A 15,531-nucleotide genomic window follows, 5' to 3' on the forward strand; every position below is an offset into this window, starting at 1 on the left:
AATTTTCTGCCATTTGTTGTAGTATCGGTAACATACAGTCTGCTTGTAACTTCAACCTTTTCGTGAAGTATCACGTTTGGTGTTTTGGTCATATGAGCTTGGGGGTGAGCCAGCTTGTGCTTTGGCAGGCGTATGAGCTGGGGGTGAGCCGCTTCCACCGCATTACCAAGACAATGGGCGTTAATCCCTTCACAGCAGGGGAGTGGGCTACATGGACCCTACCAAGCCCTGTGAAATTTTTCGCTTCTCTAGGAGCTCTAGTGTTAATAAATGCAGCTTTATCAGTCATGGAACGACAGTTGAACAGAGCCAGGTTTAGGGAACGAGGTTGAACAGATGAACGGTGGACAGCAGTAACCAGAGTCTTGGACCGGGTGATTTCTTTTAGAGCGCTGAGATCAACGCCGTAATGGGACCCTGGTGAACCGATTTTGGGACGCCGGACCGAACTGAAGATAACCGGAATACTGGATGCAGATGATTGTTGGTAATAGTGGTGATGTCTGGGACCACGATGGATATACCGGGGTCGTCGAGCGATACCAGCAGAGAAACATTTGCTGTAGATGGTGGAGTCAAGCCGAGATGGAGAGCGCAGGTTATAAAGTTCTACCCGAGAATAAACTCGCTGTAAGGACTCGATAATACCGGTGACCAACATAGCAACCACTATGGCATTAGCCAATAAGCCAATGCTACACCGCATTAGCCCAATGCACCGCATTAGCCCGATGCACCGACCAGAACCACAGACTGACAAGCGGCAATGGACTTTACCGATTGCAGTCTGATAGTCGACAACCGACCAAGAGAGAGGAAACTCACTCACCCAGTTAAGTCGCGAGGAACTGGCCGGCGCTGACAGAGCCCGCAGGTAAACACAGAGCTTGTGTTTAAGTGGAAAATGAGTTGAGCCACACAGCGGAGATTAACATCAACAGAGCCCGCTATATCCAGTTGGTAACATATGCAGTAAACAGAACGAACAAAAAATAAATAATAGCAAACGAACAAACGTCGGTAGAGGAGCGGCAAACACAAGCGCGCACTGCGTACCCTAAACCAGAAGGAAAAAAAAAAAAAAAGTAAATAGTCCTAGAAATGGCAGCTCCTGAGAAAGACGTACACCGCCTCTGTAACCGAACAAAACGTGAGTTTTTCTTCATTATTCCATACGAAAAATAATTATAGCAACAATGGAAAGTTATTTTCACAGTCCCAAATTTCGAGCGAAACATGTATGTCCAGCTATATGGACATTTGGAATTAACCTATAGAATGTTGCTAACTTTAGCATTCTATGTATAGCGAGTTCGTGCATCTAATGATCGATTTTGCATTCTTGTTCATAGATTTGCTGGTATGCTTATCTACTCATGTATGTTTAGGCCTAACAGTAAAAGATGTTCTTCAGTTACTAGGTGATAGTGACTGCAGTGTTGAGAGTAGTGAGGATGAATATACACATGATAGGGAAAGTGACAGGGACTCCAGTGATTCTGAGGACATGCCAGATGAAAAGGAAGAGGTAACCTAAATAAAACTTAGCTTAATGTTAAAATAAAAGGCATAGTAATTTTAAATATTGTTCAGTTTTGTTAATTGTAAGCATATTGAAATATTTTACAGGAAGCTGAACTGTCTGGACAATCAAGGCACTTATTCAAGCATGCAGCATTCAAACCTATTGATGTTCCAGCATATGTGGATCCACAGTACACACCTAATGCAGACAGAGAACACTGGGCACCTCAGAACTACTTTCAACAGTACTTTGATGATGAGTTTTGGGGTCTAGTTAGTGACCAAACTAACATACGAGCTTTACAAAATGGTACACGGCTCAAAACATCACAGTCTGAAATCAGACAACTGGTTGGGTCACACATCGTGATGGGATGCTTGCATTTACCACGCATTAGATTGTGTTACAAACCAGTAGTACAGTACAAATTCCAGCTGTTACTCAGATCCCAAGGGACAGGTCTACAAATTGAGAAACAATTTGCATTTTGTCAACAATTTGGATGTCTGTGGTGATGAGCAAAAAAACAACAGATTTCAACACCTTGGAAGTCACACATGACTCCCAAGGTGTTGTAAATTGGGTTGAATCCTTGGTCAATCAGATAAGGTTGGAATTTAGAGTTTTATGAGTGTAGGTCCTTCCTGACTGTGGTCCCAGTGTCCTCCAAAAGAAGGTTGATTTTGACCAGAACTCTTAGATGGCCTCTCTCCCAAGCTCGGGAGATCATAAGGTCAGAATTGTAAACTTTTGGGAGACAAACACCATTGTGAATGTGGATCCTTTGGGGCCTGTTGCTGGGTAAAGAATCAGTGTTTATCTTTACATACAATCAAAGAGATTTGGGTGAGTCAGTCTCTCACGTTCAGCAGGCAAAGGATTCTATTTTGGGTGTCATAGTGAAATGGCTTTTAGCTATCTCCACTACACCTTCAAGTCATCTTCTTTTCTTAGTTAAGTTAAAGTTAATTATTTTTGACCAATAGACATTGATTTTAGTTTAACTCCGAGTACACCTCCTCAAGTTTGACTGCACCCCTCCAGCTATGACTGTGACGTCAATGCTAAGTCTCCGCCATTCGAGCAGTCACGGTGGTAAATACATATTTTGGGTGATGGTATTAGGTCACAGTAAAGCAGGGGTGCCCAATACATCGATTGCGAAGGAAGTGTAGGTAGAAGCCTAATACCTAGAGCCCTCCGCGCCTCAAGTATGTCTCGTCTTGACCCTCCATCATCCAGGAAACATGGGAGACAAGCATCCAGACTTTTCTCTGTCCTGGCTCCAAGGTGGTGGAATGAACTTCCCTTGTGTGTCTGAACATCGGAGTCACTTGCTGTCTTCAGACGCCGACTGAAGACCCACCTCTTTCAAGTGCACTTTGCATAATTATGCTTTGTCTATTGTACTTTATCGTCTCTTTCCTCAGGTATTGTGCATAATTGGGTAATAGGAATTGTTTACTGTCTTTTTCCTCAGGGGATGTGTATATTCAGGTATAATTGTTAGGTATCATTTGACTTTCGTCTAGTGGTTTTTCCAGCTTAGAGTACCTTGTGTTCAGGACTATCTATTCTACCTTGGAGATTCCAAGCAACTACATAGCACTTTTGTAAGTCGCTCTGGATAAGAGCGTCTGCTAAATGCCATAAATGTAAATGTAAATGTAGATCGCATGACATTAAAAAGTAGGGGATGAATAACAGACTATCGTCCATCTGCACTGACAGTTGTATTTTGATTGACATACATGGTAGCCAGTCTGACGCCCGAACTTCTGACAACCTACGCATGCATGTTAAACCACGTTAACTTGTTCAGTTACCTTGCAGCGTAGCTAGCCTCCAATTTATTTAAACTAAATATGACAGAGGGTATAAAAATGAGTAGCTGGTCCGAGTAAGAAGCCTAAAACCTACCACTTCATACAGAATGGGAGGAGGATTTGTTTCACTATGTCAGATTCACTATATTTCACTATGTCATATTCTAAGTGTGTTTGCCTCATCTGTCAGTGTGCCGTTGCTATTCCAAACAAGGGAAATGTGAAGCGGCATTTTCGGACTGTTCATAAAAACTATGACATTGACTTTCCTCCGAAAAACGAGCTGAGAAGGAGAAAGTTGAAAGAACTAAAATCCCAGTTGTCCAAACAGTAATTTTTCTGACATCTGACCACAAAAGCGAAGGCAGCCACTGAAGCATCATTTCGGCTGAGTCACTTAATTGTTAAACACAATTGGCCCGTTGACAGTCTTGCTGGGGCCCGGGACAAGAAAGTTTCATGTGCCCCCCCACCCCCGCACGTCATTTGAATCTCCTCTGTAGCAGACAATCCTTGTGTTAGGTCATATAGTATATAATATAGCCACACATCAAAGCAGTTTCTGACAGCTGACTGGTTTATACTTGACACGGCGCGAGGGTTAGCACGGTGAAAATGACGTAATCGCAGTGGTACCGCCCATGCCCGAGAGCCTCACGCGCTGTCGATTCACGAGGTCGTGCACCTCTCGACTTTTGTAACTTCGCACGCCGTGCTTCAGCACAATGAACAAAGAAGTCATGTTTGCAGGATTCATACACCTTCATAAAGTGGAATTAAAGCACTTGTGTTAGGTCATATAGTATATAATATAGCCACACATCAAAGCAGTTTCTGACAGCTGACTGGTTTATACTTGACACGGCGCGAGGGTTAGCACGGTGAAAATGACGTAATCGCAGTGGTACCGCCCATGCCCGAGAGCCTCACGCGCTGTCGATTCACGAGGTCGTGCACCTCTCGACTTTTGTAACTTCGCACGCCGCGCTTCAGCACAATGAACAAAGAAGTCATGTTTGCAGGATTCATACACCTTCATAAAGTGGAATTAAAGCACTTGTACGTCACTTTAAAGGTCCATTTCAATATTTCCCAGCACGTTAAACTTAATTAAGTTAAATATTTATACATATACTCGAAATGATTCGAAATAATTCGCTTTTTATCACCTTATTTAATGGTTGTTTATTTTCAAAACGCCCAATCTTAACGTCTTCACGTTCTCTCATGTTTCGTCCTGGAATTACAATACAAGAGAACTGTTCAGTCAGACAAGATATTTGTTGTGAAACGAAGTAGTTACAATTTCAAGCATTTTCAAGAACTTTAGCCTAAATTCCAGCACTTTTCAAACCTGGAACAAAATGCAACTTTAAAATTTGTTGGGTAAATGTTTTTCCTTTCTTTTCTGTGCTCCAGATTTTTGTTTTCTTTAACTATCCATCACTGTATTTCACGCTGTTGGGTGGGTACCAGCCGGCTACGGTCGATGGATCAAACCATTTTTCAGTGGGAGGCGGGGGTGTATGCACTTAATGGAAAATATGCAGATAGGTAAAAAACATATATATTTTAGCCATTGAGCTTATTTTGAGTACACAATTTTATACTAATGAAATATTTCAAGATTATTAAAAAAATTATACTTTAAATAAAAAATAAATTGCTGGGCTCTTTGATGGGCCCCCCTGGCCCTGGGGCCCGGGATAACAGACCCGGTTGTCCCCCACTGTCGACGGGGCTGTGTCCAGCTATCGAGGAATACTGTCACACGGTGCTCTGAAGCCATGGCTGAGGATTTGACCCAGAAACCTTGGAAGGATATTGCGGACTGCGAGTGTTTCTCGCTACAGTTAGCGATACTTTAAAATACTTTATAAATATAAATAAATAAAATACTTTATGTATCCTAAAAGGAAAAAAAAAGAAAGAACGAATACACAATATTAAATAGTAGCATAATAATAATAACTTAAATAATGATAATATAGAAGAAATAAATGTTTTGCATTTTTATAGTAGGTAAATCATTTTGACTTGGTCATCTTATAAGTAGCTCGCAAGCTGAAAAGGTGTGAGCACCCCTGCTGTAAAGAATCAGAACTTAACCATATTCCACCTATTTCTGTTATCATAATATTGGTTCCTGAGCAATTAGTATGGTGCCCCATTCATAATTCATAAATAACCAGTATATTCGCTACAGACACAATGCACACAGAGGACTTAAACAAAGACAAGCGACAAGCACAACATCGACACACATTAAATACCTTAACATAAACAAGGACCAAATGGAACGCATAATGTTAAAGAGAGAAGGTGACAGATGAACACACACATAATACCATACCCAAAGGAAAAATATATATGGACAATAATGAATGCAGATCACACATAGACACGTAGAGAGGAGGGCTATACTGTGAAAAAAAATCTAACAAGAAAATTGTGATTTTTTTAAATCTATATTATTTTTTTATATTTAATTTTAGGACTTTATTCAAGGATCCCAGTGCCACCAATGAGCTCACACCTGTCTGTAAAACACCACACTGTAAAAACGTAATTAATTATTAAATTATTTTAAAAAGGCTAACTCAATAGTTCACATTAATGGATCATACATGGATCATTTATTTACCTAAGGTATTGTTTTCTCTCCATGAAGTGAATTTGACCCACAGCACAGCGATGGCAGTCAGCAGGAGAACACAGAGCAGCCCCAGACACACTGCAGCTCGTCTGGAACATCTGCTCCTTGTGGTGTTGGTTCCTGAAGTTATAATTTATGTATTTATCTTTCAAGATGGCATCCTGCATGGATGCAGTGGCTTACTTTCTACTGTAAGTCTTACTTCTCTACAAACTTACTGCAGAACACCAGCAGCTCCGTTTAGCATATGCTAGCAGAGGCACGAAGGGGGTTAAAAACAAAAGCTAATCAAAGGCCAGGAGATACAGGCCAGGTTAAACATTCATCATGTTAACCACCTCTGGCAAACACATCAGATTTCTTTCCATCGGGTCACTGCAACAAAATGAATGAGAGTAGGCTTGACTCCATTACACAAAGACTCATTAAGGAATGTTGTGTCTTCCAACATTTTCATTCATCTTTTTTCTGTCCAACTTTACTTCATAGGCTTTGCAAAATCATAGGAAAAAATCATGGAGGAAAGGGTGAATTATTAGTAGTCAAATTGACCTGAAAACAAAGAATGATTTAACCCATTTAAATCACACCATACAAATTAAAGTATGTATGTAAATGTAATTAAAGTTCAAACCTTTTAATCACTATTTTTATCAAGCAATCAATTATTGTCTTATAGTGATGTGTCGTTCGCGAACGATCCGGTTCTAAGAGCCGGCTCTTTGAAGTGAACGATTGGAACCGGCTCCACAATGGGAGCCGTTTTAGGATCCTATTTGGGAGCCGCTTTTTCCTTCAGTATTGCGCTTGTGCTCTGCAAGTGCCACAGTGCCAGTTTTTTTCCAACATCGTTTTTATTTGTCCTTCGGTGCCTCGCTGTCTCTCCCTCTCCTTGCGCGTATTGCTCTGTTTCTGCCAGTGGTAGAGCATAATTGGCGCGTCGCGACCAGCGCGAGGGTCCGTGCGCCGAAAATGACGCAATCGCGGTGGCTCCGCCCCTGCGTGAGGACCCCCGTGCGAAGCGAGGTCGTGCACCTCTTCAGCGCAATGAACAAAGTTATGTATGCCGGGTTCATACACCTTTACAAGGTGGAATTCAAGCACTTGTACGTCACTTGCCATTTTCAATATTTCCCAGCACCTTAAACTTAAATATTTATACATGTACTCGAAATTATTCGAAATAATTAGCTTTTTTATCACATCGATTCAGTCAGAAATCTATTTGTTGTGAAACAAAATACAGTTACATTTTCAAGTACTTTAGCCTACTTTAGCACTTTTCAAACCTGGAGCACAATGCAACATTAATTTTCGTCAGGTAAAATCCTGTTTTTCCCTGTTTTTTAGGGGTGTTTCTTTATACTACCACCCATATCGTTTCAGACAACACTGCAAAGAACTTCTCCACTGCCCGCATGTCAAGCGTGTGCTCCACACATCTGACCAATCACACGCAGCTTTCAGTTAATAATGTGGTGGGAAAACACTGAAAAAAAAAAGTCTCCACTTTTTTTGTGGAAACGGCAGGCAATTGGCCAAGCTGTATTGTGTTCTATTTTGTGATAATTTAATAATTGGTTATAATAAAACTTTTATTAATAAAGCATTGTTATGCAGCATTTTTACTTAACAATGTCAATAATGAAACAAAATGTTATAAAATTAGGTTTAAGCTATTAATTAATTAATAATGTTAAAAATATATATGGGGAGCCGTTTGGGAGCCGAAAAGAGCCGGCTCTCCACAGTAAGAAGAGCCATTAGAGCCGCATCTCAAAATAGAGCCGAAAATCCCATCACTATTGTCTTAATGTTATATAACTTCTTTCTTTGTCTGATATTGTGTTCAACTCTGATGCCGATGGTGTAGAGCAATACGGACACAGAAACAAGTGCTGAGCAGAGCAAGATGTATTATGGACAAATCCATAGGAAGAGTACACAGAGTAGATCTGAGTACACTCACCCGAGTTGACAGGTCCAGTGTTTCTGGTCCTGGGTGTCCTCAGATTGGCCATGTTCATGCCTTCATACGCAGTCTCATTTGAATATTTAGTCTCACTCATATTCATTCTTTTCTCTTTACGAATTTTTCTTCTGACCTTACACTGTGAATCAGTTCAGATAGATAAAACTTCTTTAACACAAATTACCTTTGAATGGTCAAACTGCACACTACACTCACAGAAATGCAGCTGCCTGCAATAAAGCCCCTATTTATACACCTGTGTGTGTGTGTGTGTGTGTGTGTGTGTGTGGGTTTGCGTGTTTCTATTAGTATAACACTCACTTCCTCCTTTACTAATGTTTCATCCTGGGCTTTTGCTTCTTTAGCAAAAAGCTAGACTGTTAACCCATTTACCCAAGTAAGGTTAATAGTGGGATCTCAAATTGAAGCCTCCATGAAACAGAGAAAAACAAAACAAGGACAGAACTAGGAACAGAGCCAACCTAACTTCAAATAGGAATCTAAATAAACTTCAAATAGTTTAAAATGCCGCAGCCAGAGTTCTGACCAGAACTAGAAAATTTCAGCATATCAGTCCAGTCCTATCAGCTCTGCATTGGCTCCCAGTTAAATTCTGTATTGATTTTAAAATTCTTTTATTACCTTATAAAGCACTACACAGGCTTGCTCCTGAATACCTTCAGGAACTTATTTCCTATTATGAATCCCCACGTCCACTAAGTTCACAGGGTGCTGGTCTTTTATTAGTTCCAAAAATTAATAAGGTAACAGCAGGGGGAAGAGCCTTTTCTTATAAGGCCCCCCAGCTTTGGAACAACCTTCCAAAATGCGTCCGGGACTCTGACACAGTCACAATCTTTAAGTCTAGGTTGAAAACCCACTTATTTAATTTAGCGTTTGATAATTAATACCCCCCTTAGATAAAGGTACAGATCCAGGGGTTCATAGACGAAGGGTTTTATGGTAGACTGGGGCGCTGGTGCTGTCATCCTGTCACTGCTTGTGGTCACTCAAGTTTGTTGACAGTGCAGTGGATGGATGCCATTGTCCCAGAATGCCCCCAAGTCTATGTTACCTTCTGGTTCTGCCTTTTTAGCTAGGCTGTAATAATTTAACTTAATGCCGGAGTTGCTGCCACACTCCAGTAATGCTTATAATTACACCTGTGCTGTATATGTCCTCATACAGAGCTAATTTTCCCTGTTTTATTTTCTCCACATGGCTGCCCACCTGCTTGAAGAATAATGAGATGAGGAGAGACAAGCGATCCATCCTGGGCCGGCCACCTCCCGCCTAAACGGATGCGTACACCAAGATTGACATTATTGCATCTTTTTCCTTTTCTTTACTTGTTTCTGTCTAAATTGTTGTTGTTGTCATGGTGACCGGTGTCGGCCAGAGGAGGATGTTGTAAAAAGCGCTATATACATAAAATTTGATTGATTGATTGATTGAACTTGTTTCTAATAAAGGTTGTAAATGTTTACATTTTGTAAAATGTATTTGTAAATTACATTTACAATTACATTTTTTAAATGTATGTATCCACCAATGCATGAATGTGTGTCATATCAGGTATGTCACGGAACAGCTCCGGACCCCTCCCTGTGGGCGTGTGTTTACGTCGTCTGCGTCCTGCCGTCTGCGTCTGTGGCTCCTCGTGGGTGTGGTTGTGTCTGCGTGTGTTCATCCGTCCCACCTGTGGCTCGTCTCGTAATCACTCGGGGCTCATGTGGCGTTCGTGCAGTGTCGTGTGCTTGTTGTTGTCTTAGTTTGCTCGTCGTGTGTGTGTGTATGTTCATTGTGCAAATAAAAGCGAGTTACGTTGGCTGCAGCAGAAAGGACCCGTGTCTCGTCCTTCCAACCACACCCAGCGTTACAGAACGACACACCGAATCGAGACACCAGGACCATGCCCGGCTATAAGCCCAAGTCCAAGAAGGGTAAGAAGAAACCCAGCAAGCGGCATCACCACTCTTCGCCCTTGTCTTCTCGGGGGAGCTCGCCCATACGGGTCGGCGTCCTCAAGTGGCACGAGACTGGTACGCCACCAGAGGGCGGCCGTGGAGTGGAGGAACACCAGCCCCCGCAGGACAAAACCACGCCTACGCTGGCGCAGCTGGAGGGGGACCCGGTATGTGCGTCCCTGCTGCGTCACGCTCGGGAGCACCTGAACCCCGAGGCGGCGGAGGGGCTCCGCCAGGAGGCGGTGCGAATATGGAGGGTGTATCACCCCTCGTCCTCCAGGGAGCTCTCACCCCTGCGGGTAAACGCCTTTGAGCTCTGCGGGTTGATGAGGGACCCCGAGAGCGAGCTGGAGGAGGGGGACTCCCCAGGTGAGGAGTCGGAGCCGGACTACGGTGGAGAGGACTACCCTCCATTGTTAGACGACGCCTCCACCGTGGACTACGGTGGAGAGGACTACCCTCCGTCGTTGGACGACGCCTCCATCGTGGACTACGGTGGAGAGGACTACCCCCCGTCATTAGATGACGCCTCAACCGTGGGCTACGGTGGGGACTACCCTCCGTCCGAGGGCTCTGGTAGCGGAGAGGACGAGGAGAGCCTCCCCCCCTCGGAACTGTCGGTCGAGACCACGAAAGGGAGGTGGACCCCCTCTTCCGACCACTCCAGTTACAGCAAGATGGACTGCGCCCGGGGTTACAGCCCGGAGTGGCCCATGGACTAGAGTCAAGGAGAAGAGGAGATGGAGACCGAGGGGGACCACCCACACAGCTCGTTCGGCATGTCCGCCAGCAGCACTGCATCTGACGTGTCCTTCGGCCGTGCTACACCTAGCACGTCCGCCAGCCGCACTGCACCTGGCACGTCCGTCAGCCGCGCTGCACCTGGCACATCCGCCAGCCGCACTGCACCTGGCACGTCCGCCAGCCACACTGCACCTAGCACGTCTGCCAGCCGCGCTGCACCTGGCACGTCCGCTTGCCGCGCTGTACCTGGCGGAGGGTCGGCAGCCGAGGCTGGAGGTGGAAAGGTTCCCGCAGCGTCCGCAGCTCCCGATCTCTCTCTCCTCCTAGCTCTCCTCTTGGCGCGTAGCTGGGCTCCTGTTCCATGTTTGTGTGTGCCAGTGTTCGTGAGTCTTCCCGTTTGTGTGCCTAATCCTTTGTTCCCTTTCGTGCCTCTATGTGTTAGTGTGCCCTATGTGTTCGTGAACGTCCTGTTTGGTGTGTCTAACGCGTTTTCCCCGGTCTTCCCAGGGAGGGTGTTTTAGGGGACTCGCGGCAGTCCTGCCATCGGGGGAGACGGCTCTCGGAGGCTCGTGTACCCAGCGGCTCCGGACCCGCCCGTGGGTGTAGGTTCGGGGCAGTCCGGCTGCGCCGGTCGCTCCGGGAGTAGCGAGCCCCTGGTGGCGGGTTCTGTCACGGAACAGCTCCGGACCCTTCCCTGTGGGCGTGTGTTTACGTTGTCTGCGTCCTGCCGTCTGCGTCTGTGGCTCCTCGTGGGTGTGGTTGTGTCTGCGTGTGTTCATCCGTCCCACCTGTGGCTCGTCTCGTAATCACTCGGGGCTCATGTGGTCTGTCTATTTAATATGCGTTTGCGCAGTGTCGTCTGCTTGTCGTTGTCTTAGTTTGCTCGTCGTGTGTGTGTGTATGTTCATTGTACAAATAAAGCGAGTTACGTTGGCTGCTGCAGAAAGGATCCGTGTCTCGTCCTTCCGCCCACACCCAGCGTTACAAGGTAGCAGGGTGAGGCCAGGATGTAGGACCTGTATAGCACAACAGAGAACAAAAATGGATGATGTATGTCACATGTAGAAGTTGAATATTCATGTCTACCTTTTCACCATTGCTAATATACTCAAATGCACATACACATCTGCGGTGAACTGTACCAGCAACATGACTAAAAGTTAAACATGTTTGGATTATACTTCATACTTTGTTGCACAATAGTCAGTTTGTACTTGTTACTACATGTGTGTGTCAAGCATAATATAACCAGTTGTGTAATATTGCAGTAGTGTAAATATGTCAACTCAGATCATTCTAAGACACATGCATGTCTCTTCTTGTTCTCCTTGAGTCCAAGGCTCTTGCAGCAAGAGATTAACTGACTGAACCAACACAAAATAAATCCTGATCATGTTCAGAACACTTTTTTGAGAATTTTGTCACATGCTATACATTCATGAAACTACCACATATTCACACAAAGTGTAAATATATTTCTACATAGATTGAAGAATTCTGCATTTTAAGAGTTAAAAACTAACCAACACAAACTGGTTGAGTGCCAGAGTTATTTTATTTTCAAACTTTGACCACAGTAATTTTATTTATAGAAAACGCCACTGCTACTTGGTCACTTCCTTAATTGGCAGCAGATTATTTAAACTCAGTCAGGAAACATCACATGGGTAAAGAGAAGCAGCTGTACTGTAGTGTCTTCACACACAGAGACACTAGAGTTTAGTAATTGAGTATGTAATATATTAGACATGTCTTGGAGTGTGTCTGATGTTAATGGTATTCTAGAGTTGGAGAGAGGAGAGCGGGTGGAGATGGTGGTAGATATCTATTGGAGTGCAGACGCGGTTAGAGGTCAGTGAGATCACTATTCTTTTTGGTATATTAGCCTGACTCTCACTTCCTTCTTTACTAATGATGTTTCTGGGACCTGTGCATAATAAAAATATGTGAAAATAGGGTGTTAATCTGATAACGTTAAATTTAATTGTGAGAACTAAAATAGACATCTGTCAGACCTGTGCACTCTTCAAAAATGCCTCCATTATGTACATTAGAGTAGAGAAGCACTTTATTGTCATTGCACATAGGTGCAATGAGATCGAAACTCGCCGCCATTCACAAATTGGAGGGGGGGGTGGAGATAGAGAGATATCATTAGGAAGGAGAAAAAAATATGGTTGCGGATTGTTATCTCGACAGGACAGGTAACCAAGATGACGAACTTCAGTAAGAATTTTGTTTGGGCGTCAATGTAGATAAGCGAGAATGTAGATATTAGCGACCTCCTAACTGATCAAACTTCAGCTGTAGAGTTGTGAGCCTCTCCATGATCGATTCCATGTTTTTACTAATAGTCAAAATTTGTGTTCCAACAGCTCTACCCATCACATCAATCATGTTGGGCAATTTCCATGGGCATTCGATAACTGACCCCACTCTAGTAATTTGTCAATACACTAGGGCCATGCCCAATCCAATCAGCAGAAACCCAGTGACCAAAGTTCCAAGGGACAGATACTGGCCTTTACTGTACCACGCTAACAGTGTGGCTTACAGATTCATCTGAACAGAGGAGATGTAGTAAATGCATTACATCATATTTCATGTGACTTTATTACAAATGACAAAGGATTGTCTATACTTCAACCATCATATGCAGGTGTATATATATGCATCATATACACCTCGCACCTCAGCTCCTAGAGGAGAACATCACTACCCCCCCCCGGGTGTGGCACCTACCCCTGTCCCAGCAGAGGTCAAAGGTGATGGAGCACTACATCCAGCAGACTCTACTTCAGGGTTACATTCACTAGCCCAGCTCCACTGCCCTGGCCAACATTTTCTATGTTCATATGGAGGAGGGTTGGCCGAGGCTATGTCTAGATTACTGAGGTTTAAACATGTCTGTGTCATACTTCCGTACTTTTTCCATTCCAGCAGCCATTCCGTGTGTTTTAGAGACCGTTTAGCCTATTCCAGAACCCTGCTGGAGGCCTTTAGAGGCTGCTCAGCCTGTCCCAGAGACTGCCTGCCTCCCTTCCTTGGACTACTCCATAAGACTGCTAGAGATTTTCAGAAGCTATTCGGCCTGTCTTAGGGCCATGCCAGAAGCCCCATCCAGCGGCCCGCCAAAGACCTATTCCAGAGGACCACCAGAGGCCTGTTCCAGAGGACTTCCAGAAGCCTGTTCCAGGGGACCTTCAGAGATGTTCGGAGGCAACCGACCTGCACCAAAGGCTCACCAGAGTTCTTCAAATGTTGCCTGACCAGCCCTCAAGGCTGCCCAACCTACTCCCAAGGTCGCCCGGCCTAGCCTAGATGCCAGCCGGCCTGCTCCCAAGGTTGCCTGGCCTGAACCAACGGCCACCCTGCCTACTCCAGAGGCTACGCCCAGGTGAGGCTCTCCAGCTCCTCCAGAGGCCACATGTCGACACAGCTCCACCTTGAATACAGTGAATTTGCCATGTTCTGGCTCTGTAAGGACTCCTGTGTCCCCCAGTGCCCCTGTGGTAAGGACCTGATGCCCAACATCCACATTGGAGGGATTGCTCGGCCTTGTACACTATACAAATGTACTGCTACTAGCTGAGCAGCCAAATGGAGGATAGGTTCTTATTAGTCTTGGTTCTCCGCAGGTTTCTTCCCAATTCGTGCACAGGGAGTTTTTCCTTGCCACTGTTGCCCTTGGCATGCTCATTAGGGATTTGGACCCATGCATTTGTAAAGCTGCTTTGTGACAACATATGTTGCACTTTATAAATAAAATTGACTTTGAGTTGGATCTTCCTATGTTAAACTCTTCTCCTCTGGCTGATCTGATACAACTCTGTGTAGTGCAGTTACTTCAGACCAATGAAAACACGACGGTGGGAGGAGTTGGATCTAGATCCAGTTCCACCCCCTGGACTTTTTATTCTGCAGCGACGGGTACATGCTTAGTTTTGGCCCCTGTTCCAGGTTCACTCTGCCTTGCGTCTAGTGTCTAGTCCTGTCTCCTTCTGATTGCGTTTCTGACCCAGTCTTGGTTTCCATCCCCTTATACAACTACACTCCCTCTTGTCCAGTGCCTTGTTTTGTTGTTTGCTTTTTCTGGTCTTAGTCATGCCCCATACTGTTCCCTTATTATTTTAGTTCCGGTTTCTAGCTTCCCATCATATTCCCCTTGTTTCCTTGCCAGGTTCCCAACCGCTCCTTGTCATGTCCTAGTCTCCCTTTATGGTCCCTAGAGTGTGTGTTCTACTGTCACCTTCATTGTCCTTGAGAGGAGCACTTTGGTTCTGTCACAAATTACACCTCCCTTCCTGTCAATCATGTTCGTGTCTGTGTCGTACTTCCAGTTTTTTGTGTTTTCTTTCTGCTTCCACGGCCCTTGTTAACCATTCACCATTAGTTATTTCTGTCGCCTGTGTCTATATTATCCCCTGATTGCCTATGTATTCATAACCCATGTTTGTGTTCTTGTGTGTTGCTGGTCATTGTATGACGTACTGCACATGTAAATATACCATTGAACTGTTTCATCTGTATGCACACATGTCAGTATATGAACTAATGCTGCCATTTTTCCACACAGCTACCGCACAACTTCCTCTATTACAGTCTTTGGCAAAACTGTTCTGTCACACCTTTGATATTATAAACAGAGGTGTGATTTTTAATGTTAATTAGATTCCAAGAATGTCTCACAGTTGCTGCCTCTTATTGCTACATGAGTCCCTGTTCCCTGCTGTTGTCACCCTCATGCTGTCTGTAAATAACTATTGCTGCTTTACAATAAACCAGAGCCTGTCTGACTGCAGACTGACTGCTCACTCTGTGTGTCACTGATACTCAGAGAC

The 15,531-nt window shown here is 44.4% G+C and overlaps 1 protein-coding gene across 2 annotated transcripts in view; it reads right to left on the minus strand.

The window, feature by feature from the left end:
* Positions 1-8,177, minus strand: part of LOC143524967 (C-type lectin domain family 4 member E-like) — a 25,247-nt gene extending 17,070 nt beyond the window's left edge. The window contains exons 1-2 of one of the 2 annotated variants that reach the window (XM_077018372.1): positions 7,977-8,177; positions 5,996-6,127 (exon numbers count right to left, since the gene is read on the minus strand). In XM_077018372.1, the coding sequence (XP_076874487.1) occupies positions 5,996-6,127; positions 7,977-8,082 (238 nt within the window). In that variant the 5' untranslated portion in view covers positions 8,083-8,177. The remainder of the gene's footprint in view (positions 1-5,995; positions 6,128-7,976) is intronic. The other variant, XM_077018380.1, reaches the window with a different exon arrangement.
* Positions 8,178-15,531: the final 7,354 nt, after the last annotated feature.

Source organism: Brachyhypopomus gauderio, chromosome 1 (assembly GCF_052324685.1).
Source record: "Brachyhypopomus gauderio isolate BG-103 chromosome 1, BGAUD_0.2, whole genome shotgun sequence".
In the NCBI taxonomy this organism is placed as follows: domain Eukaryota; kingdom Metazoa; phylum Chordata; class Actinopteri; order Gymnotiformes; family Hypopomidae; genus Brachyhypopomus; species Brachyhypopomus gauderio.